This window comes from Salmo salar, chromosome 19, assembly GCF_965601325.2.
Source record: "Salmo salar chromosome 19, fSalSal1, whole genome shotgun sequence".
Lineage (NCBI taxonomy): Eukaryota > Metazoa > Chordata > Actinopteri > Salmoniformes > Salmonidae > Salmo > Salmo salar.
In genome coordinates, this window is record NC_138309.1 from 5,181,601 (window position 1) to 5,206,402 (window position 24,802).

General features: G+C 40.7%; 1 protein-coding gene across 2 annotated transcripts in view; it reads left to right on the forward strand.

The window, feature by feature from the left end:
- Positions 1-762: 762 nt before the first annotated feature.
- The window catches only part of LOC106578335 (calpain-15), a 77,087-nt gene continuing 53,047 nt past the window's right edge, over positions 763-24,802 (forward strand). The window contains exon 1 of one of the 2 annotated variants that reach the window (XM_082965572.1): positions 763-1,052. Coding sequence is in view for 1 of the 2 variants with exons in the window: in XM_045701996.2 (XP_045557952.2) it covers positions 6,771-6,949 (179 nt within the window). In the remaining variant the exon portion in view is untranslated. Of the gene's footprint in view, positions 1,053-4,376; positions 6,950-24,802 lie in introns of those variants that run through there. The other variant, XM_045701996.2, reaches the window with a different exon arrangement.

Sequence of the window (24,802 nt, forward strand, 5' to 3'; positions counted from 1 at the left end):
TAAAAGTTAAGCTCTGTTTATGTTTTTCTTGTAGAGGCTACATGTTCATCTTGCTGTTACATGTTTGGCTACCTAATCCGAATGCCAGAACTGAAGTCCCTTCTGGGGGGAGAAAAAGTTGTTCTATTGTATTCTATATGCATTTACTGAGTTGGGAAAAGCGTATTTCTTAAATCTAATGTCCTTTACCCAGATCAGTTGGTTTTCTCGAAAGGTGCACGTTTGCGTAGTGCCGCTAGATGACAGCAGATGTCTGCAAAATAATAAGATTAGGCGGGACAGTTTATTTTGGCGTTGTTTCTGCGACGCTGTGATATTCATATAACATAAAATAAATGGAATAGAAACAATGGAAAATAAAATAAATTCTACATTTGACTGGTATTCGTAAAACGTGTGTATGTGAGTTTTTGTTTGTTTTTGATGTTTTGTGTGACTATTGATAGGTTGTGTAAACTGTTGTTGCTTAATAAATTAGATGTAGGCTACCTGTATCAATAGTCATAATAAAATAAATTGTAAAACAAGAATAAGTGATATCAGTATGCATAATGTGCTTAATACAATAATAGAAAAACATATTTTTGAGATCTAACCTTCATATACAGTGATATTTAAAAAAAATAAAAGGTTGTCAAATTCAACTAACAAATTGTGTAAAACAATTACAATAGATTTGCAATGCACCGTGGGAAACGTAGTTCTTATGGCCATATTCCCGAATGAATTATACGCATACTGAACTTGCTTTGGCCCCTTGGAGATTCCCTTCCTGGGGTGTTTGATGTAACGTAGGCTACATGATGACTGTATTCAGTACCTAACCTAACTCAATGAATGATAAATGAGAGCTAGTAAAACAAATAGCTCAAGGATACACTGGAGTGAGAAGGTAATATTGAACAGTGTACTGTTGTTGGCAGCTAACGCTCGTCAAAGTGCAATTTCTGAGATAACTTCTCATTTGGCTAATACAGAAAAGTAAACACGTTCGAAAATCAAGAAAGGACCAGCTTGTCCTCAACCTTACATCACCAGCTACGCGTTTTGAGGTAAGAATCCTTTAGACATTGATTGTAGAATCAAAAATAGAAAACCTGTGACAATATCGATTATGTCAATATATATTCGCGGTATACGGTTGTCTTTGTTTACAATTGTCACCCGGCTTCCTTGTCTCCCGCTGTCCCGCATCATCCCAGTATGGGATTTATTGCTGCTACATTGTAGGTAAACTGACAAACTCGTGCTGCTTTCCTGTGAAACTTTGTTGCGAGTTGTTTTATTTTGCCGCGGTAGGAACATGATGACAGTTGAACTAGCCATTGCTCTCTAGCTAACCCTCATGGCTGTGAGCAACATAGGATATGGTTAGACTGTCTGTCTGTCTGCCCTGTATGATTAGTCTAGCATGCCATAGAGAAGAGTAGAATAGACTACCCTATAATTCATTCCTAAATGCTAAATGGAACTAAAATGTGACATGGCCTATGGAAGAAACGTTGTCAAATAAATGACTGTAATGCTTTCCCAATATGTATGTGTCTTGCACTTTAAAACTGATGTTTAAAGACTGCACTGTAGCCATAATACTTTGTCTACTGAAAGCAGCTTTCTGGTTGTGTGCTTGGGAGATGAGGATTAAAAGCACTCCTTGATTTAGGGAACATGAAAATTACTCCTATGACAAAGCTTGTGTTATACTTCACAGTCAGGACAATATTCCATGCTGGCAACCTAAATGTAAATCATATTGATGCCATTTGCCTCACTGGGTGGGGACAGATTGTGCTTTCGTTTGTGACTACTGAATGAACCAAATCTCTCGCTGGTACTGACTCTCTCTCAAATGCACACTCTCTCTGTGTCTTTTGCTCTGTCTTGCTCTGTCTCTGTCTGAGACCCAGCTGGTCTGCCTCACTGACAGGTGTCTACAGGAACAGGTGCATTGTAACAAAGGGTTACAGTTATGGCTGTGTGTTTGGTAGTGGGGTGGGGGGGGGGGTGGGGGGGAGAAAGAACATGCTGGGTGTGTTTTTTTCTTTCTTCTTCTAATCAGCAATGCTGTAGATAAACCGCAGGGTATTCGATTGTTGGCTACTTGTCATCTGTTAAGTGTCAATGTAATGTTGCAACAGCCTACAAGGCTTACTAATGCCAATGCAATGTGTTCTCAGTTTATCTTTGTGCAATTGGGGAAGTGTGTTGTGTAGGCTATAGCTTTTGATCGACACAAATGTCAGTATCATGTTTTACATTTTCATACAGTTGGGCTTTGCTATGTAAATGATCCAGTATTTGACAAGTCGGACTAGTTTGGGTTCTTCTTTCAACACGTGGCAACAGGAAGAGGTCTTCCACAGAGGCCCACACACACAGAGAGAGAGAGAATTACTGTCAGCATCAGACAATTATGGGCAAGCCGAGTCACCACTCCCTGTTCTACTAAACCAAAAATATAATATTAGGATGAGCAATGTCAGAGTCCAGAGTATATATATGTATATTGTCACGTCCTGACCATAGAAAGCTGTTATTTTCTATGGTAGAGTAGGTCAGGCCGTGACAGTCTTCTAGTTTAGTTTTTCTATGTTGTCATGTTCTAGTTTTGTATTTCTATGTTGGGTTTTGTTTGGGATGATCTCCAATTAGAGGCAGCTGGTCCTCGTCTCTAATTGGAGATCATACTTAAGTCGTTTTTTTTTTCTACCTGGGTTTGTGGGAGATTAATTTTGAGTAGTGTGTTTCACCTCTGCGTCACGGTTTGTTGTTTTGTCATTCAGTTTATTTATGTATTGCATAGTTTCACAGTATAAATAAAATGTGGAACAACACACACACTGCACTTTGGTCCGCTCCGTCCTACGACATCCGTGACATATATATATAATATATTTTACTTATTTATACCCCAGACTCCAACATTGCTTGTCCAAATATTATATATTGCTTAATTCCATTATTTTACTTTTAGATTTCTGAGTATTGTTGTGAATTGATAGATATTGATAGATAAGTATTTCACTACACCCGCAATAACATCTGCTAAATATGTGTATGTGACCAATAGGATTTGATTTGAAACTATGAAGAAGAAAAAAACATGTGTATATATATATACACAATACCAGTCAAAGGTTTGGACACACCTACTCATTCAAGGGTTTTTCTTTATTTTTACTATTTTCTACATTGTAGAATAATAGTGAAGACAACACTATGAAATAACACATATGGAATCATGTAGTAACCAAAAAAGTGTTGAACAAATCAAAATATTTTAGATTCTTCAAAGTAGACACCCTTTGCCTTGACAGCTTTGCACACTCTTTGCATTCTCCCAACCAGCTTCATGAGGTAGTCACCTGGAATGCATTTTAATTAACAGGTGTGCCTTGTTAAAAGTTCATTTGTGGAATTTCTTTCCTTCTTAATGCGTTTGAGCCAATCAGTTGTGTTTTTTTCTTAAACTATGAATTAACACATATGGAATCATCTATTATGTCTTCACTAGTATTCTACAATGTAGAAAATAGTAAAAATGTAGAACAAACCCTTGAATGAGTAGGTGTGTCCAAACTTTGGACTGGTATGTGATGCATAGACATTATGGACAGTATGTGGATAGAATATTTAGTATATCTGTAGAATACATAAAATATACAGCAATAGTTGAATAGCACATAGTATATACATATGAAATGAGTAAAACTGTGTGTAAACATTATTAAAGTGACCAGTGATTCCATGTACATAGGGCGGCAGCCTCTAAGTTGCAGGGTTGAGTAACCGGGTGGAAGCCGGCTAGTGACAGTGACTAAGTTCAGGGCAGAAGCCAGTTAGTGATGCCTATTTAACAGTCTGATGGCCTTGTGATATAAGCTGTTTTTCAGTCTTCCTGTCCCAGCTTTGATGTACCTGTACTGACCTCTTCTTCTGGATGATAGCGGAGTGAACATGCCATGGTGGTTGATGTCCTTGATGATCATTTTGGCCTTCCTGTGACATCGGGTGCTGTATTTTTTTTATTTTTCCTTTATTTAACTAGGCCAATCAGTTATGAACAAATTCTTATTTGCAATGACAGCCTAGGAACAGTGGGTTAACTGCCTTGTTCAGGGGCAGAACGACAGATTTTTACCTTGTCAGCACGGGGATTCGATGTCCTTGAGGGCAGGCAGTGTGCCTCCGGTGATGCGTTAGGCAGACCGCCAGTCATGAGTAGCCTAGCCTACTGCAATTTACTTATAACAATACAAATAGGCTACAGTATTTGTATAGTATTTATCCGTTTTGATCTCTTGAATGCAGCCCTTCGCGTTCTCTGCCCAACATACCAATGCGCATGCGCACTGCTGACTCGCTGTAATCCTCTTTTAGGCAGAGATTGCATCTGCATCACTGCATTTATCAGAGAGGGAGAATTAAACCCCATGGGGAAAAATATATAAATATAATGGAAAACAGCCCCCGGTGCAAAGACATTCTGTGGGCCCAGGATAGAGCATTGCAGTATGGGTAGTCATTTATTTCTGAAGCGACAACGGGGCCGAAACGAGGATCAGCGTCATAAAACACCGGAATTATGAGATGAGCACACGAGAATGGACCAGGAGGAAGAGAGTGGAATTTGCGTTTAATATCTATTCTGGATGAGACTGTTTAATTCAAATGTCACGTTTTTAATAACCTGTTATGTCGGCTCAGTCCCTTCCCTCAATACCATTTAGTCAGCTCCTGAGTTAGTCACTGGAAACTGGCAGCTTTCTACAATTTTAGCCTACATGGTTTATTCTGAATTCGCCCGTTTTGCAGCTCTGGCACCGACGGTAATTCGATACATTGTTAAATGTTTCTGCACGCATTTGTAGGCAAAGCTTTACCACATTGTAGTTCGCTACATTTTAATAAGCAAGGCTGTATTGGCATAAACAAAATATGTGTCATTATCAATATTGGCGCGGCTCATCTGATAGGGACGGGTAGCCTATAACTAAGAGCCATTGTAGAGACTTGAGCTTTTTTATGGCGATAATTAATATAAGGGAGATTGAATAATAGAAGTGAAGTAGCCTATTGTAATATTTACGCGTGTTAGAGGCACCAGGCAGCCAACGGTTGTTGTCTTTGGAATAAAACATGCATGTGCATATAATTAGACTTAACGCCTTCGTTGGACTCCTCACCCGGAATGCACCATCGTAGTTCCCCATACCTACTCGCTATGACAGGTTGGCACACACAAAGCCTACTGTACACACAGATGAACCACCAGACCGGCCGTATCATCAACGGGATCATCAGACTGAAGTAAAGCTCCGAATAGGCTACCCGACATCTCCCGTGTTGTAACAGGGCCGCACCGGCAAAGGACTGCAGACCATAAGAAGGTTGCACTTGTCGAATATTTATTAGAACTTCTCTGTCAGTTGGGACTGGGAGCAGTAGCCTATTCCAATTTTCATTGTGGTCCGTTCGTGTTCTACACTGCACTCTATCGCAGACACGTTGTCTTTGGGTTGTGTTCAATTTCGAAGTTCATGTTTGTTTTAATGTTAAAGTAGCTACCTATTCGGGACATTGTTTCAATCAGAGTTGCCAGTTGTGAATAGTACGACGTTTCAACCACCAAGAAATGGTGGTTCGAGTATTCTGCTGTAGTAGCTGTAGGCAAGTGTCAAAATTTGAAGGATGAGCCTTGGATATTCGATTCAGAGCTTCAGTCAGTGTGGCAGCAGTGCCTGCACACAGAATCACTCACAATCTGAGACTGCTTCTCAGATAAACATTACAGTAAAAAACAATACAAAACGAAATTATTTTTTAATTTTGGTGTATTGAGTTAAAAGCTTATTTAAAGCCATATTAAAAGTATGAAAGTATTTGAAAATAGCAAAACAAATCTAGATTATCCATGTCATGGTTTGGTCTGAATTTGACAAACTCATTCTGGCTCAAGTGCTAAAAAAGAAACGCCCCAGACATCTGCCAGTCACTTTTCAGTTCCTATTTGGTTCTGTTTTTTTATTCCTGTTTTGTCCAGCACAACAAAAACAGTCGAGTGCCTCAACTGTGCCATATTATCTCAGAGATGTTGATTGACGGAGGACTACGTCATCTCTGTGTGTGTCACACATGGACACAGGAAGTGGCAAAGGGTTCAAGCATGCTGGACCAGGTATGAGACTGCACATGCCACGGAGGAACACTGCAGGTTGTGCAGACAACATGGCCCTCATAGTTAGTTAAGAAGGCTATGACAGAGAGAATTAGTACACACTTCAGAGAAGAGAGGAGTATGTGAGTTATTTTCAGTGCCACATTGGAATCAATGCTCGGGGCAACCAATTACAGTTTTGATTGAACACTTCTTCCTGCTCGCTGTGGGAAATCCACCCTGATCTGGACTTTGAGACTTCCACTTGTTTTTTTGATTACTCCTGATATCCTCGTTATTGCCTTTTCCATTCGATATTTTTGGATATAGCCATCTTCAAGCACATTTGGAGTCACATAACAGGATGAAATCTGTCCCTTTTTTAAAATAGGGGTTGTTTCGAATTGTGCCAGTTGGAAGTTTGGCAGGACTAAGAACACATGAACAGGGTTTTCATCGTGCCTAGACTACCTTTTTCTCCTATCCCCACCCTCAAACTGTAATCCTGAGACTGAGACATAAGGCACTGTCACTCCTCTACTCCCTGTCCCACGCACTTTGCGGGTTCAAAGGGTGAGAACCCCAGTAGACTGAAAAAGTTGTCGCCGTGGTGATGGGGAGTTCTGCCTCCTCTCTCACCGCAGAGACCGAGTCGGACCACGGGTTCCGGAGCACCCCGTACCCGTCGTCGCCTCCTATGGGCTGGCTTAGGAACAGCCATAGCAGCCCAGTGTGGGGCACCACCTTCATTACGCGCCAGCAGCAGCCACCACTTCCATACAGAGAGCGCAGGTAAGAGCCAACACCTTAGTCCACTGCACCTGGGCGACAGGGCCAGACTGGTCAGGCCTGTTGATGGCCAGCAAGCAGAGAAATGGGCCATGCTCTGCAACACTAGGGGTTGTATTACACAGGGATTGATGTCACTGGGAGCAGTTAGAGCGAGCATAAAGGACAGATGGCTTTGTTGTGCAGATCGCGATATTGTGATAGGTGTTGTGTGTTTTATTTGAGTGGTATCCTAAGGGTGTTTTGACATTTTTAGTGTGGCAATTCTCAGAGCTCTCAGATCCACTTTAAATCGGACACCAGCCGCTGCCTTAGACACGATCTACTGTAGACTATTATGTCATATTCAAGCCTTTTCAATAAAATCGCTTTATATGCACTGACAATATTAGGGTATCATTAAATCTTACAAAATATTATTAAATCAAAAGTATTATTCCAAATTTGATCTAAACAAAGTTCCACTTTGATATTTTGATATCCAATATCATATCCAAAATCCACTTGTGCTGGATTTGTCATCTGACAATCCCACCTCTTAGTACCTCCTACAGCTCTATGTGCCGAATTGGATTGGTGTACCAAGTTGATTCCACCCATGGAGTGACCTAGGCACGAGCGACCCAGGCACAAACTCTCTCGCTGGGTTGATTGGGGAGCTTGTATCATGGCAAATACTTTGGAGGGCGACCAGACCAGAAGACTTTTGATTCCATGCCATCGTCTTCGCTTGAGAACACGATGGCCGCCACTGTGCAGATGGCAGAGTCCTACCTGCAAACTGACTGACCACCTAGTGTAATTAATAGTGTTGTAGTCTATAAAACCTTGGAGGATTCTCCAATCTCATTCCACATTCCGTTAGCTTAGGGGGGAAGAGGCCTGGTCATTTTCTGAGAAGGACGTGAATGTGAAACCGGGCGACGCATTTCTAGGTGTGAAATAGGTTTGTATGTCAGTTCTCCAGGAAGGAGAACAGTGGAGCTGCTATCGGCTTCCTCCTCCGATGTATTGAGGTTATTGCTGAGTCACTACAGGCATCAAGTCCAGTTGTTAGGTATTGAGTTTCAGAAAGCCTATCAAATATCCTTACAATGGATGTCATTGTTTATTCAGCGTGGGCCTCCTCTATCTCTCATCTCTTGCTACTCTTGTCTGTGCTTGTCAATACTTTGCAATTGCCCCTCAGTTAACAGTCAAACTTTAGAATCTCTTGGAGAGGTCTTGTAGGGTTCCGATTTAACTGTGCATAAGGTAGGTTGTGCCTGCTTGGGCTGAAGGAAGTGCCTGTCTTTATTATTAGTAGGCCTATTTTATACGAGTAATGATAGAAAGTCTAGTTTCCTCTGCCAGTATCGGTTTGCATCATCATACACTGACCTCCTTTATTGTTTTGGGAGACCCTCTTCCACGGTGTTCATGTGCATCCCCATAGCAACAAGCCTCTGTCTCCATCACCAATCAGACTCCAGCCTCAGTCAGCTGAGCTCATAATACATGAATGCACATCTCACCACACGTACAACCACTCGATGCGTCACGCGATGCCTGCGCCCCTGCCACCTCTTCTTTCTCCCGAAAGCCAGGGCTTATTGCCCCATCCGTCCCTGCATGGTTCTCTGTCTCTGCAACACTTTATCTGCTGAAACCCAGTCGGACAGTTTCCTCTGTTTAAAGATTCAAACGTCTGCAGCTGTCTTCCCCACTGACAGATTCACCCATCAAATATGAGCGCCGGTCATGAAATATTCAGAGGGTACAGCCAGAGGTCAGGTGCTTTTTTTCTCACAATGTTGTGTTCGAAAAACCACAGATTCCCGTCCAGCTCGTAAAGCTCTCATCCGGCAAGAACATGCTCAGGCCTTGCTACTCTGCAAGGTTGCTGTTCTATCTAGTGTTTGCACTACACCAAATACCCTAGTTTCAGACTCCTAATTATCCTTACACCTCTGAAGACTAGCCACTTCCATGCCAGTCAGAAGAACATAGGTGTTTTATCTCTGAACACTCAAAAGCTGGTTTCTACACCGACTGTTGGATAAGGGGAAACATGGAGTGTTAACAACACTCGTGGAGACTAGAGGTCCAGGCTGCCGATGTGTCCAGCCAGAGACATGCCATGTACAGTGTACTGTATGTGAACCCTTTGGATAGAGCACCCCCGTATCCACTTCGACAGAGCATTAGTGGATAAGGTGGAAGGTTTTAAGCTCCTCGATGTACATATCACCGGCAAACTGAAAAGATCCACGCACACACAGTGTGGTGAAGAAGGCGCAACAGCGCCTCTTCAACCTCAGGAGGCTGAAGAAAATGTGGCTTGTCACCGAAAATACTTTTACAGATGCACAATCAAGAGCATCCTGTCGGGCTGTATCACCACCTGGTACGGCAACTGCACCGCCCACAACTGCAGGGCTCTCCAGAGGGTAGTGTGGTCTGCACAACGCATCACCAGGGGCAAACTACCTGCCCTCCAGGATACCTACAGCACCCAATGTCACAGGAAGGCAAAAAAGATCATCAAGGACAATAACCACCCGAGCCACTGCCTGGTCACCCCGCTTCCATCTAGAAGGCAAGGTCAGTACAGGTGCATCAAAGCTGGGACAGAGAGATTGAAAAACAGCTTTGATCTCAAGGCCATCAGATTGTTAAACAGCCATCACTAGCACAGAGAGGTGGCTGCCTACCTACAGACTTGATATCATTTGGCCACTTTAATAAATGGAACACTAGTCACTTTAATAATGTCACTTTAAGAATGTTTACATATCTCGCATTACTCATCTCATATGTATATAATGTATACTGTATCCTTTACTATCTATTGCATCTTAGCCGTTCTGTCACTGCTCATCCATATATTTTATACTGATATATTCTTATTCCTTTACTAGATTGTGTGTATTAGGTTTTGTTGTGGAATTTGTTAGATATTACCTGTTATATACTGCTGAACTGTCGGATCTAGAAGCATAAGAATTTCACTACACTCGCAATAACATCTGCTAACCATGTGTATGTGACCAATAACATTTGATTTGATTTGTTAGGGGAGAGACATTTTGAATCAAGGCACTGCAGATAGTGCTGATGACTGGGAACTTGCCCACAGTGATGAACTGTTCCGTCCGAACCACGCATGAACAAGATAATCTATATTTGGAGAGCCTGTTCCTGTCCTGCCCTTGACTTTGGTGCAGGGCATGTGATGTCCATAGCCTCTTCGTCGCAAAACTCCCGGATCTTCTCAAAAAGAAACGTTTGTCTAGCTGTGTCCCATCCAGGTGGTGCTTGTACAGGCAGACCATCTATGGGAGGAAGGATGTCAGCATTGTGCAGCAGCTGAAACCTGGTCCCGACTGAGTCGGAACACTCCTTGGTGACAATGCCAGGCTCCAGAGCATCGAAGCTGTAAAACAGGAAATACATTTTTTTTTTCTTCTGTGAGATCAATAAAAGTAGTGCCAATAATGTTGGAGGTAAATTAAATAATCAAAAACGTGTTTATGCTTTACATACCAAGTGTTGTCATCGATTCCTTAAAAAGATGCCACACCGCTGCTTTTGTCACATGGGATGGCAGCATGTTTCCATCAAAGTGTTTGTGTCCTGGGTGACGTCCTGGTATTACTATTGCATTATCCTCTGCGTAGTTGTTGATGAAGTTCACAACTCGCTGCAAGACCTCATGCTTCAGATGTAACCTGTGTTGGGCCAGCTCTCTTTTTGATGGGCGGCATTAGACCATTCTCCTTGTATGACTGGTGGAGGAAAGTCGGGCGTGTTCTACTGATGCTGAAAGACAAATTCCAGATACAAATATTTTGGCATTATTATACAATAGATGGCCGTAATCACCGTCAGACAGACCTGGCTAACTTTATAGATCATGTAATCATCTGGCAAAGTGGAGTCTTTTGTTTAGACATGCTAGCTAAACAATTAACCATAATCCTAATCCATAGTGTACTAGCAATACAAACCGATTGTCATAGCTAGCTAAAGTTAACCAAATAGGTTCAATGTTATCGAGTTAGCTAGCTAACATTAGGCTATAGCTAGCAATGCAAATGGGATTCTGAGAACATTACTACACACAGATCATAAACGTAATGTTAGCTAGCAAGCCAGCCATCTAACGTCAGCTAGCTAGCTAACAGTAAGCAATGAAAACAACTTTCTGACAAAATTAGAAACGCATAATATCTGAAACTGTAGCTAGACTCTTACCCGTATACATGGATGAACGCTTCATGACAGACTGCAACCCCTTTCATTAAATAAGACCTCCTGTGTTGTTTTGTTTGTATAGCTTGCTTGACTCGTTGTTGGCTCGTGGTTCACACTGACTGTGTGCAATGCCATAATAATCATAAGCTTTAGCCCCCACCCAAACTCTGACCATTTTACTCGCCCTAGCAGAGCTGGTTAGGCTGTTTTCATGTCATCCAGAGCGTTGGTGACTGTAACTGCATCTGGCAACAATTGAATTACGCTTTTTTTTTGTTGCCTTAACCAACTAGGCTCCTAATTTAACCATTTTATTCATATTTACAGATGGCATACAAGTTTGTTATTAAGGCACATGAAAGTTCACGTGTTTGAGATGGCATTTCTGCCAAAAAACACATTTTGATAAAAAAAAAATAGTTTATGTTCAAACGGCTCTCCTGTGAAGTAGTGACCCGCGACATATGCCTAGTTTCCTGAAACGTGTCCCATATTTCATGTCTATAGACATGGCTGTAGTGGACCCAATGCATAATCTTTTACTGGGGACAGCAAAACACGTATTTACCATCTGGAAGAATATTGGTGTGCTGGATGAATACTGGAATACTAAGAAATATTAAGCTTAGCATGCAAACCTCACCGGCCACATTTGTCAACCAGCCTTTTTAGCTTGTTCTTTAATCAATGACACCTTTTGTGTTTTATGTTTTTTGATAACATTTGATCTATTTTATTGCCGTGCTTGTTTTTTCCTTTTATTGTTTTAAGTGTGTTGCTATTTTAAATGCACTTCAAGCAAAGCTTGAATTGAGGTTTGATTTGATATTGGATCTTTAAATGATGATTGAATGAATATAGACTGCATTAACTTTGTAGTTTATTATTCTTATTATTAACTTCTTATGGCTCAAATCCCGTTAACGGGATCGATTTGACAACATTCGGTGAAATGGCAGAGCGCCAAATTCCAAAACAATTATTAAAAATATTTAACTTTAATACATTCACAAGTGCAATACACCAAATTAAAGCTGAACTTCTTGTTAATCTAGCCACCGTGTCAGATTTCAAAAAGGCTTTACGGCGAAGGCAAACCATGCTGTTATCTGAGGATAGAACCCCATCAAACACAGACAATCATATTTCATCCCACCAGGGGCGACACAAAAGTCAGAAATAACGATTTAATTCATGCCTTACATTTGAAGAACTTCTTCTGTTGGCACTCCAATATGTCCCATAAACATCACAAATGGTCCTTTTGTTCGATTAATTCCGTCGTTATATCTCCAAAATATTCATTTATTTGGCGCGTTTGATAAAAAAAACACCGGTTCCAACTCGCGCAACATGACTACAAAATATCTTAAGTTACCTGTAATCTTGATCCAAACATTTCAAACAACTTTCCTAATACAACTTTCGGTATTTTTACGTAAATAATCAATAAAATTTAAGATGGGATAAACTGTGTTCAATACCGGAGGAAAACAAAGTGGCGCGTTCCAGGTCGTGCGCATCAAAACATTAGAGAGCCCTAGGCTGGACCCTCGTTCTGGACAGCCGTACTTCTTCATTTCTCTAAAGAAAAACATCAACCAATTTCTAAAGACTGTTGACATCTAGTGGAAGCTATAAGAACTGCAAGCATATTTCTATTAAAACAGGTTTACCATAGAAAACCAATGGAAAACAGATTGACCTAAAAAAAAAATGTCCCTGGATGGATTGTGCTCGGGTTTTCACCTGCCAAATCAGTTCTGTTATACTCACAGACATTATTCAAACAGTTTTAGAAACGTTAGTGTTTTCTATCTAAATCTACCAATTATATGCATATCCTAGCTTCTGGACCTGAGTAGCAGGCAGTTTAGTTTGGGCACACTTTTCATCTGGACGTGAAAATAGCGCCCCCAAGCCTAGAGAAGTTTTAAGCCATTTTTTGAATGTATGAACTAGGTTATAGGCCTACTAAATAGATGTTTGGAGTAGGTTTCCTGCTGAGCTGAACTGGGTGTGATATGGGGATAATAGACACGGTCTTAGGGGCTATTATTATGTGTAAAGATCCATGGCCTTCCAGAGCTGACTGGTCAAGTTCTGTTTTTATTCTAACTTCTCAATACTAAGCTTCTACTTCTTATCATTAAAGATATTCTGACTTTCATGTACAGACGCGGAAACAGGCCATTTTTACGAAGTGTTGGATTATTTATTCATCTGCATATAGGGCAAGAGCTGATGAGTTTTGCCTGTATAATATCACCAGAGGCCATGGGTTACGTTATACTGAAATAAATCCAGCTGTGTACACCTAGACAAAGAAAACAAACAGATCTAGGCCTTGATATGCTATTAATTCTCTCATATGACCTGGTGTTCTCACACAGCCCTATTTGTTTTTGACACTTACCACATTGCCCTCTTTAGAAGAAATGAATGGGCCATTATTATGAAGTGCAGGATACTTCTGTCTTCTTCTGTTACCACACAGTCAGTCTTGTGGTTTTGAGTGTTTTCACGTCTAAGCATACATGTTGAAAAACCTCGTGAATGTCTTCACTTCTTTTACTCTTAAAGCTTTAGTCTTTATCACTTAGTCAAATTGTCACAAAAGCTTAGGTGTCTTATCCCGAAAACTGCAGTTTCTTTTCATTCCTCAAACTTATCACCAAAGTGTCTCTTACTACTGACCAAGGTCTCAATGTCACCAAGCTCTCTGTTATCATGTAACCAAAGTTCAGTGTGCCACACCTGACGTTTTGTCTACTATCACTGAAGTACTCAATATCTAAAGCTTCATTCCTCTGATCATACTGTAGTAGAGAGATGTCTGCCATCACTAGTGCTGGCTGTAGAATCAGATGAGTAAAGTAGAGAAAATGTACTTTTATGTCCCTATCTTTCTTTTACTCAGCTCTGAGTCATCAGTCTTTGCCTCACTCATCAGGGAGTGGAAGGGTGGGAATGAGTAACGCTGTTAAAAATAAAATAAAAAAGTAAAAATATATACAGGACCAGTTTGGACAAACCTACTTGGCATTCTCTCAACCAGCTTCATGAGGAATTAGTCTTGAAGGAGTTCCCACATATGCTGAGCAATTGTTGGCTGCTTTTTCTTCATTCTGCCGTCCAACTCATCCCAAACCATCTCAATTGGGTCCAGGTCAGGTGATTGTGGAGGCCAGGTCATCTGATGCAGCACTCCATCACTCTCCTTGGTTAAATAGCCCTTACACAGCCTGGAAGTGTGTTTTGGGTCATTGTCCTGTTGAAAAACAAATGATAGTCCCACTAAGCGCAAACCAGATGGGATGGCGTATCGCTGCAGAATGCTGTGGTGTGACCTTAGTGTCTCCTCCAGAGGAGGCTACGCTAAGCAAAGGTAACTCGGGCTAATTACCTGCTGAAGCGCCAGTCTTATCTGGGCACAGCTCACCATGACTAGGCCGCCGCTGTCCGACTTAGCCCCAGTGGGCACCAGAAAAAAGGCCTGTGTCATTTCTGAAATATATTGTGCCCACCAATGCTAAAGTGCCATACTAAAGTAGTATCTAGCATGCTGATAGACTGAAGGAATAGAAACCGAAGTCATTCCTGCTGTCTTCAGAGATGATGTAGCCTAGTATGCCTCTATTTGTTCTAGCTGACTACCTCCAAGGCATTGTAATAAACCTCTTATTTTGCTTCTACGTCGTTGTCCCACCTCATCCCTGATTCTACATTTCACAAAAACAATCCCCAACACCAGGATCCTTGATGTCAGACCCCGGGGCTGTATGGATTACCTGCATTATTAGTAGCAGCTAGCCCCCCAGGTGAGTGAGGCTGGAAACAACACACCACCATATCCACCCAATGATCGGGCCAGGTAGAATTGTAGCTAGCCACAGGGGAACCTAGGAGGAAACTCTTTTAGCAGTGCAGTGGTCACACAATCTTTTCTCTACTGAGTTAAAAAATAAAAAATGTAACCCCTCCACCCCTTTTCGGAGGACAAATATCTTTGTTTTTTTACAGCTTTTTTGCTACATATACATTTTACATACATGGTACTTTTATACAGTTGAAGTCGGAAGTTTACATAAACTTAACTCGTTTTTCAACCACTTGACAAATTTCTAGTTAACAAACTGTAGTTTTGGCAAGTCTGTTAGGACATCTACTTTGTGCATGACAAGTAATTTTTCCAGCAATTGTTTACAGACAGATTATTTAACTTATCACAATTCCAGTGGGTCAGAAGTTTACATAAACTAAGTTGACTGTGCCTTTAAACAGCTTAGAAAATTCCAGAAAATGATGTCATGGCTTTAGAAGCTTCTGATAGGCTAAATGACATCATTTGAGTCAATTGGAGGTGTACCTGTGGATGAATTTCAAGGCCTAACTTCAAACTCTGCCTCTTTGCTTGACATCATGGGAAAATAAGACCTCAGAAAATAAATTGTAGACCTCCACAAGTTTGGTTCATCCTCATCTGTACAAACAATAGTACGCAAGTATATACACCATGGGACCACGCAGCCGTCATACCGTTCAGGAAGGAGATGCACTCTGTCTCCTAGAGATGGACGTACTTTGGTGTGAAAATGCAAATCAATACCAGAACAACAGCAAAGGACCTTGTGAGGATGCTGGAGGAAACAGGTACAAAGTATCTATATACACAGTAAAATGAGTCCTATATCGACATAACCTGAATGGCAGCTCAGCAAGGAAGAAGCCACTGCTCCAAAACCGCCATAAAAAAGCCAGACTACGGTTTGCAACTACACATGGGGACAAAGATTGTACTTTTTGGAGAAATGTCCTCTGGTCTGATGAAACAAAAATAGAACTGTTTGGCCATAATGACCATCGTTATGTTTGTAGGGAAAAGGGGGATGCTTGCAAGCCGAAGAACACCATCCCAACCGTGAAGCACGGGGGTGGCACCATCATGTGGTGGGGGTGCTTTGCTGCAGGAGGGACTGGTGCACTTCACAAAATAGATGGCATCATGAGGCAGGGAAATTATGTGGATATATTGAAGCAACATTTCAAGACATCAGTCAGGAAGTTAAAGCTTGGTTGCAAATGGGTCTTCCAAATGGACAGTGACCCCAAGCATACTTCCAAAGTTGTGGCAAAATGGCTTAAGGACAACAAGTCAAGGTATTGGAGTAGCCATCACAAAGCCCTGACCTCAATCCTATAGAACATTTGTAGGCAGAACTGAAAAAGCTTGTGCGAGCAAGGAGGCCTACAAACCTGACTCAGTTACACCAGCTCTGTCAGGAGGAATGGGCCAAAATTCACCCAACTTATTGTGGGAAGCTTGTGGAAGGCTATCCAAAACGTTTGACTCAAGTTAAACAATGTAAAGGCAATGCTACCAAATACTAATTGAGTGTATGTAAACTTCTGACCCACTGGGAATGTGATGAAAGAAATAAAAGCTGAAGTAAATCATTCTCTCTGCTATTATTCTGACATCTCACATTCTTAAAATAAAGTGAGATAACTGACCTAAAACAGTGAATTTTTACGAGGATTAAATGTCAGGAATTGTGAAAAACTGAGTTTAAATGTATTTGGCTAAGGTGTATGTAAACTTCCGACTTCAACTGTATATAACAACAATACATTACCAAACAAACTCTTTAATACCAACCCTCTGCCACTCTCAGCCCATCCCACCTATCACCATAGACCGCCCTTGTTTTGGTTTCTCTACTGAGCTTTCTCCACTGCTAATTAGGACTAGCACGTATAGGCTAAGTGGATTTGCATCCTGCAAGATTAGCAACATGTTCACCATGCCAACCAGACCGCTGTTTCTCTAGGATTAGGCCTAGATGTTCGTTTTATTCTCAAGTGTTATTGTAGTAGAAGCCTATGTCATTATTTTTTAAGACTGTAATGTCAAATGAACTGTCATGTGGCGCTAGTTAAAGGAAACCTCCTTGACGATTATGTAAGAGATGATTCACAACAGAGGAGATCCGTGTCGTCTGAAGAGCGACTCTATTAGCTTTGTGTCCCAGGTGAGGGCTCTCAGAACAAGACAGCTTTTTTCCCCAAGCTTTATTCTTTCATGATAAACACAAGCCTCGGAAGAATGACTGCCTTCTCCCTGTTATTGTTTGCCTGGTCTTCCTTCTCTTTGTGTCTGATAATATTTTTTTGCAGCAAGTGGAACCTGTAAAACTGGAGAGGAGGCTTATACTGCTGTGCATATTAACTTTGAAATTGCGTCTGTGATTTCTCCATCTCTTTCTTCTTTGTTTCGTAGAATAATAGAGGCTTGGAGAATTGACGGCAGAAACTGACTACGCTCTCCCTTTCTTCCAGAATATAGTACATGGAGCTAGCTATTTAAGAAGCGTTATCCAATTTAATTTATGTTTCATCCAGTATAAAAGGGTGGGAAAGTATATATTGATTGAGAACCTGAAAATAACCATCTCTCTGGAAGATGTGAGTATGAAGACGTTACAAAAACTAACTTTAAATTCTAAGAAGTAAAGTAAATAAATACACTACATGACCAAAAGTATGTGGACACCTGCTCGTCGAACATCTTATTCCACAATCATAGGCATTAATACGATATTGGTCCACCGCCTTTGCTGCTATAACAGCCTCCACTCTTCTGTGAAGGCTTTCCACTAGATGTTAGAACATTGCAGCGGGGACTTGCTTCCATTCAGCCACGAGCATTAGTGAGGTCGGGCACTGATGTTGGGCGATTAGGCCTGGCTCGCAGACAGCGTTCCAATTCATCCCGAAGGTGTTCGATTGGGTTGAGGTCAGGGCTGTGAGCAGGCCAGTCAAGTTCTTCCACACCGATTTAGACAAACCATTTCTGTATGGACCTTGCTTTGTGCATGGGGGCATTGTAATGCTGAAACAGGAAAGGGCCTTCCCCAAAACTTTTTGGTACCCTTCCCCAAATCTCTGCCTTGACACAATCCTGCCTCAGAGCTCTACGGACAATTCCTTCGACCTCATGGCTTAGTTTTTGCTCTGACATGCACTGTCAACTGTGGGACCTTAAAATAGACAGGTGTGTGCCTTTCCAAATCATGTCAAATCAATTGAAATTACCACAGGTGGACTCCAATCAAGTTGTAGAAACATCTCAAGGATGATCAATGGAAACAGGATGCACCTGAGCTCAATTTCGAGTCTCATAGCAAAGTGTCTGAATACTTATGTTGAAGAGGGGGACATTATATGCTGAAGTATGTGAGAAATACTTTGCAAACAGTTCTCTATCTAGGGCTAGGCCTAGGGTAAGCATACATATTAAGCCCTCTTCCATTTTTGGATTTAAGTGTGTGTGTGTGTGTGTGTGTGTGTGTGTGTGTGTGTGTGTACACACTACCATTCAAAAGTTTGGGGTCACTTAGAAATTAGCTTGTTTTTCGAAAAAAAAATAAAAAAATTGTCCATTTTTAAAATAACATCAAATTGATCAGAAATACAGTGTAGACATTGTTAATGTTGTAAATTACTATTGTAGCTGGAAACGGCTGATTTGTTATGGAATATCTACATAGGCGTACAGAGGCCCATTATCAGCAACCATCACTCCTGTGTTCCAATGGCACGTTGTGTTAGCCTTTTAAAATGATAAACGTGGATTAGCTAATTGACCATTAAAAAACCCTTTTGCAATTGTGTTAGCACAGCTGAAAACTGGCCTTCTTTAGACTAGTTGAGTATCTGGAGCATCAGCATTTGTGGGTTTGATTACAGGCTCATAATGGCCAGAAACAAAGACTTTCTTCTGAAACTCGTCAGTCTATTCTTGTTCTGAGAAATGAAGGCTATTCCATGCGAGAAATTGCCAAGAAACTGAGGATGTCGTACAACGCTGTGTTTATACTCCCTTCACAGAACAGCGCAAACTGGGCCATTGTCCTGTTTTTGTCTTTCATTCATCCAGTTGATTAAGTTTTTTGGCCCACCACCTGTACCTTTGTAATACAACAGTAGAGATGGAGATTTTTAACCGTCAGCTAGGCTTTAGGAGAACAAGTTTAACTAATTAGTTTAACTAATTAACCAGAATAGCAGTACAGCAAATGTGACTCTGCTATCAGATCATTCATTGAAACTTGTGTGTGTTATGGTCTTTGTGCATGGCCTCTTATCCACGGAGGGATAACCAAGCAATAACACACCTGATTTAACTAATCATGTCTTGATTGAAGTCTATGATTAGTTGATTTGTTCAATCAGGTGTGGTAACCTAGTGTTTAGAGCTTTGAGCCAGTAACCGAAAGTAACTGAAACTTTGCATAACATTGTCTTTTGTGTATTTTTATAACCCAAACCATTGGGTTACAAATGCAGAAGACACATTTCAGTTGAAGTCATTCTGTTGTACAACTAACTAGGTACCCCCCTTTCCTTACAAACAATAAGGGAAAACAACAAAGAAGGCAAAGCGAGCACCAGAAAGAAAATGTTCCAATTCTTGCAAGACCACAAATATCTGCATACTTGATCTGCACAAACATTAGTGAAGCGCGTGGGCTCTCCTCGAAGAGAGAAGTTTGTCCTGCTCAGTAAAGCCTCAAACATAAATTGTCCACAACGCTGAAATGTGCTACTTCTATGTGAATTAATGAGGAGGCGGAACACACCTCAATTCAAACTCTTTTTAGAAAACACAACTTGTTAGAAAATAATTAGAAATTGACAAGTGGAAACACAGCCTATAGATAATAAGCAGGCAGTGTGTGTTAACTGTCCTGTTCCGTAATAGTCACATTTTGGAACAGTGAGTGCATTCTGACATCAAACAACTACTGCTGGGGCAACCATTAGAGATATTTAGAACTCACGTATGACAAGGTTGAAGGGTACATTCGGTACCAATTAAGCCCAGTCCGGACTTTTCACGTATTTTATCAAATGTTTTTATCTTATAACACATTTTTGTAAGTAAAGTCCTAAAACTTCACATGAGAGATTACTCTTTCATTTTATCTTACAGAAATAAGGATAGTATATGTTAGAAATGTCTAAACTTAGATTTTGGTAGGCTTAGTAGGTACACTTACCCTATGCCTTTTTTTCTGACATGGCAAAGATAGTATGATTAGCCCAGTCCTTCGGTGTGAGTAGTGGTGTTTGTCGCTTTATGTTGTGAATAATAAAAACAAATAGTGCCCCCGGTGGCTATGGGAGGTAATATCGCTCCCAAGGCTGATGCACTGGGCTGTGGGCCAACCTTGGAAAGGCAGCACTAATGACTGTCACACAAAGGCCAAATGTCTAACGGCGAGGCGGGGGAAGCCGGCGGCGGCTTGGCTCACGGCTTGACTCTCACACCGGCGCTCAGAATGTGGAGCACAGCCAGCCGGCCATGGTGGCATACTCCATCATCACTGCCTGCAGCACTGACCAGACCGCCTCTAACTTGGCCCTCTGTCCTTTAACCGTTGCCCTCTTATCTGCTCTCCTCTTTGTTCCTCCCTTTATTCATAGTGTTCACTACCTTTTCTGGATATAGTCACCCCCCCCCCCCTGCTATTCCTTATGCTTCCTTCCTCTGTTCACCTACTCCTAACCAGTAACCCTAAGCTCTCAATCTATTTACCTTTCCCTCTCTTCATAACAGGAGGGGAGCCCTCTGCTCTTTGACTTTCCTAGTTCACTTTTGTGCTCAGTGATTGGTTAAGGTGATACAGTAGCATCCTCTCCTCAGGGCTACAGTGAATGAAGATGAGGAGGAGTATAATGGGCAGCTTGGCTGCAGGGTGTCTAGTGGAAACAAATGTGAATGCAGCAGGGTTTTGTGCAGGAAAGTGGTTATCTTGCATTTCATTGCCACTGAGAGCTCTTGGCCCCAAGCCTAGGTCTGCCACACTAAGAAGCTGAAGTGGGCCCTTTTTGAGCAGCTCCACAGAACACAAGGCCAAGGACAGAAGAAGGTGGGTGGGTGGATGGGGGTTCCCGCAAGCATACAGGAAAGAAGTGATAGTTGGTACCACAGGCTATGCCAGATCATGATCTCTTCATTAGTTAGATGTAATAATGCTTCAATGCAAAAACTTTTACTATTATGCATACCGAAACGGATTACTGTTTAAAAAATGTAATAAAATAAAATGTTATGTCACATGCGACAAATGTATTTATTTATTTATATATATATATATATTTTTTTTTCTTTAACCTTTTTAACGAGGCAAATCAGTTAAGAACAAATTCTTATTTACAATGACGGCCTACCCCGGCCAAACCCGGAAGACGGTGGGCCAATTGTGCACCGCCCTATGGGACTCCCAATCACCGCCAGATGTGATACAGCCTGGTACAACAGGTGTAGACCTTACCGTGAAACGCTTACTTACAAGCCCTTAACCAACAATGCAGATCAAGAAATAGAGTTAAGAAAATATTTATTAAATAAACTAAAGTAAAACATTTAATACAAATTAACAGAATAAAATAACAATCAATACAAATCCCTCAATGGCTGCTACAGACCAGTAACATTGAATGAGTTCATCATGTTGCTCCAGCGAGCACCAAAACAATATATTTTACAGTGGCCTTCCTTTGCCAACAGTTTGGGTTTTACTTTTGGTGATGAAGAAGGAGGTCTGAAAGTTATTAAAATAACTGCCGGGGAAATTCTGTTTGAAAAACATGAAGTGTCCCTTTGTTGTTGTTGTCTTGTCATCCTCAGAGTGGAAGCATACAGGGCTGTGGAGAGGTGTCTGTCTGTAAGGTAAATCCATTCAAATTCAATCACTTTTTGAGAACATCCCTTTTGATTAAAAAAAAACTTCCAATACATGTTTGCCCATTTGAAGAAATGGTCAGAAAGTGACTTTTTGGACCTGAATGCCAAAACATTCAGGAGATAAAGGTGCTCAAAGTTGATCCATTTTGCATACCCCACCATACCATGAGACATCCATGTCTTCATCACTGGAAAAGATAAACGGTTGAGTGTGATATCATTTATAAGTTTACAAACAGGGTTGTCAAACTACATAATAACATTTTCACAGCCAAAAAATGTTTTAATAAAAATTAAGACATTTTTCTGCCCTTAATGTCAGTTATCAAAAAATGTGTAAACGACTATTTTTTTCATATTCACATATGTTGTAGATTAGACCCTACTTTACATAATCTGAGGTTATATTGTGTTGTGCTCGCCATCGGTTGTGGCACAACATGCTCTTGAATAAATGGTGGGTGTCATTTCAATCAAGAAATATAATTAATAGAATGGAACTATCCCTTCAGACCACTGCAATTTAGCTGGTACACCATTGAAATGTACATTTTTACTTGAAATTACTAACCCACCCTATGTCGATTTGTCAATTTACAGTGCCTTCAGAAAGTTGAATGGCTGTGATAGGAGAAAACTGACAATAGATCAACAATGTTGTAGTTAAGCCACAATACTAACCTGAATGTCAGGGTGAAAAGAAGCCTGTACAGAATAAAAATATTACAAAACATGCATCCTGTTTGCCATAACGTGATTCTAACATGTGTAGGCGGGTGATGATACATTTTTTTTGATTTAGTCCATTTTGGATTCAGGCTGTAACACAACAAAATGTGGAGTAAGTCAAGGGGTATGAATACTTTCTGAAAGAGGATTGACAGTATAATTTAATACAACAGATGTTCCCATTCAAGTCAATATTCTCTGTGTGGACCTCCAACTGTAAAAAAATGTGCCAAAGAAACGTACTTTATGTCCTGAATACAAAGTGTTATGTTTGCGGCAAATCCAACACAACACGTTAATGAGTACCAGTCTTCATATTTTCAAGCATGGTGGTGGCTGTATCATGTTATGGGTATGCTTGTCATCGGCAAGGACTAGGGAGTTTTTTTAGGATAAAAAGAAACAGAATAGAGCTAAGCACAGACAAAATCCTAGAGGATTGGTTCGGTCTGCTTTCCAACAGACACTGGGAGACAAATTCACCTTTCAGCAGGAAAATAACCAAAAACACAAGGCCAAATATACACTGGAGTTGCTTACCAAGACGGCACTGAATGTTCCTGAGTGGCCAAGTTAAAGTTTTGACTTAAATTGCCTGTCTAGTAATGATCAACAACCAACTTCACAGAGCAAAAAAAAATGTACAATCCAGGTGTGCAAAGCTCTTAGACTTACCCAGAGCTGTAATTGCTGCAAAACGTGATTCTAACGTGTGTAGATGGGTGATAATTTTTTTTTATTTAGTCCATTTTGAATGCATGCTGTAACACAACAAAATGTGGAGTAAGTCAAGGGGTATGAATACTTTCTGAAGGAGGATTGACAGTATAATTTAATATAACAGATATTCCCATTCAAGTCAACATTCTCTGATGTGTGGACCTCAAACCATCTTTGTGGTACCATTTGAAAGTAGAAATGTACATTTTATACCCATTTTAGTAGGCTACCTTTTATCAGCCAACATGTATTCAAGAGCATGTTGTGTCTCAGCCGATGACGAGCACAACACAAAAACCTCATTATGTTAATTAGGGACTAAGCTACAACATGCGAATATGATTTATTTAGTTGTTTAATGTGTTTTTTTTAATCATTGACACTAAGGGCAAAAATGATTCTTAATTTTCATTAGAACATTTTTGGGGGTGAAAATGTTAATATAGTTTGACAACCCTATATGGATACACTGAGTATACACAACATTAAGAACACCAGCTCATTCAATGACATAGCTTTCACCTGGTCAGTCTATGATCCCTTATTGATGTCACTTGTTAAATCCACTTCAATCAGTGTAGATGAAGGGGAGGAGACAGGTTAAAGAAGGATCTTTAAGCCTTGAGACAAGGATTGTGTACGTGTGGCAGGCAGAGGGTGAATGGGCAAGGCAAAACATGGAAGTGCCTTTGAACAGTGTATGTTTGTAGTCACGTCGTAGCCTCTACAGGCACAATTCTCACATGCACACATTGACTCGAGTGGCCCTGTTGCCACAGTAACCTTAAAGGGGCTGCTGAAAATTTGTCTCATCTGTGATATTTAGCTTAAATTAGTAATATACCACATTGCATCTTAATAGTAATACATTCCTTGTTTTAGAATACATTATCAATTTTTTGTTGTTGTTGTGTAATCAATTAATTAATTAATTAATTAATGCAACCAAAATATTTTGATTGGTAGAAAATCTGAGTGGTAGGCACTGCCTTTATCTCTTGAATGTTTTGGCATTCAATAAAAAAAAAAGTCAATTTCTGAGCACTTATACAATAAGCAAATATGTATGGACGGTTTTGTTCAAATCAAAAGGTGTGCTGTCGAAATTGATTGAAATCAAATAGATGTACCCTTTTGACTGTGTGTGTGTGTGAACATGGTCTTTCTCCCTAGCAGTGGGCTGCTCCACTAAGCCATAGAGAATTGAGTGAACAGCAGAGTACCGTGGGAAATGCACTTCACTTCAAATTGCAAGTGTAACGGTAGGGTCGTGTGAGGACAGTTTCTGCTGTCATTGTTTTAGGGAGAAGTGCCCTGATCACAGTTTCTGTCTTCGTTGGAGTTGGACTATGAGTTAGCAAAGTGGTTTTAGAGATGGACCTAATCCCCAGACCTCTTGTTTTTTAGTAATGGATACT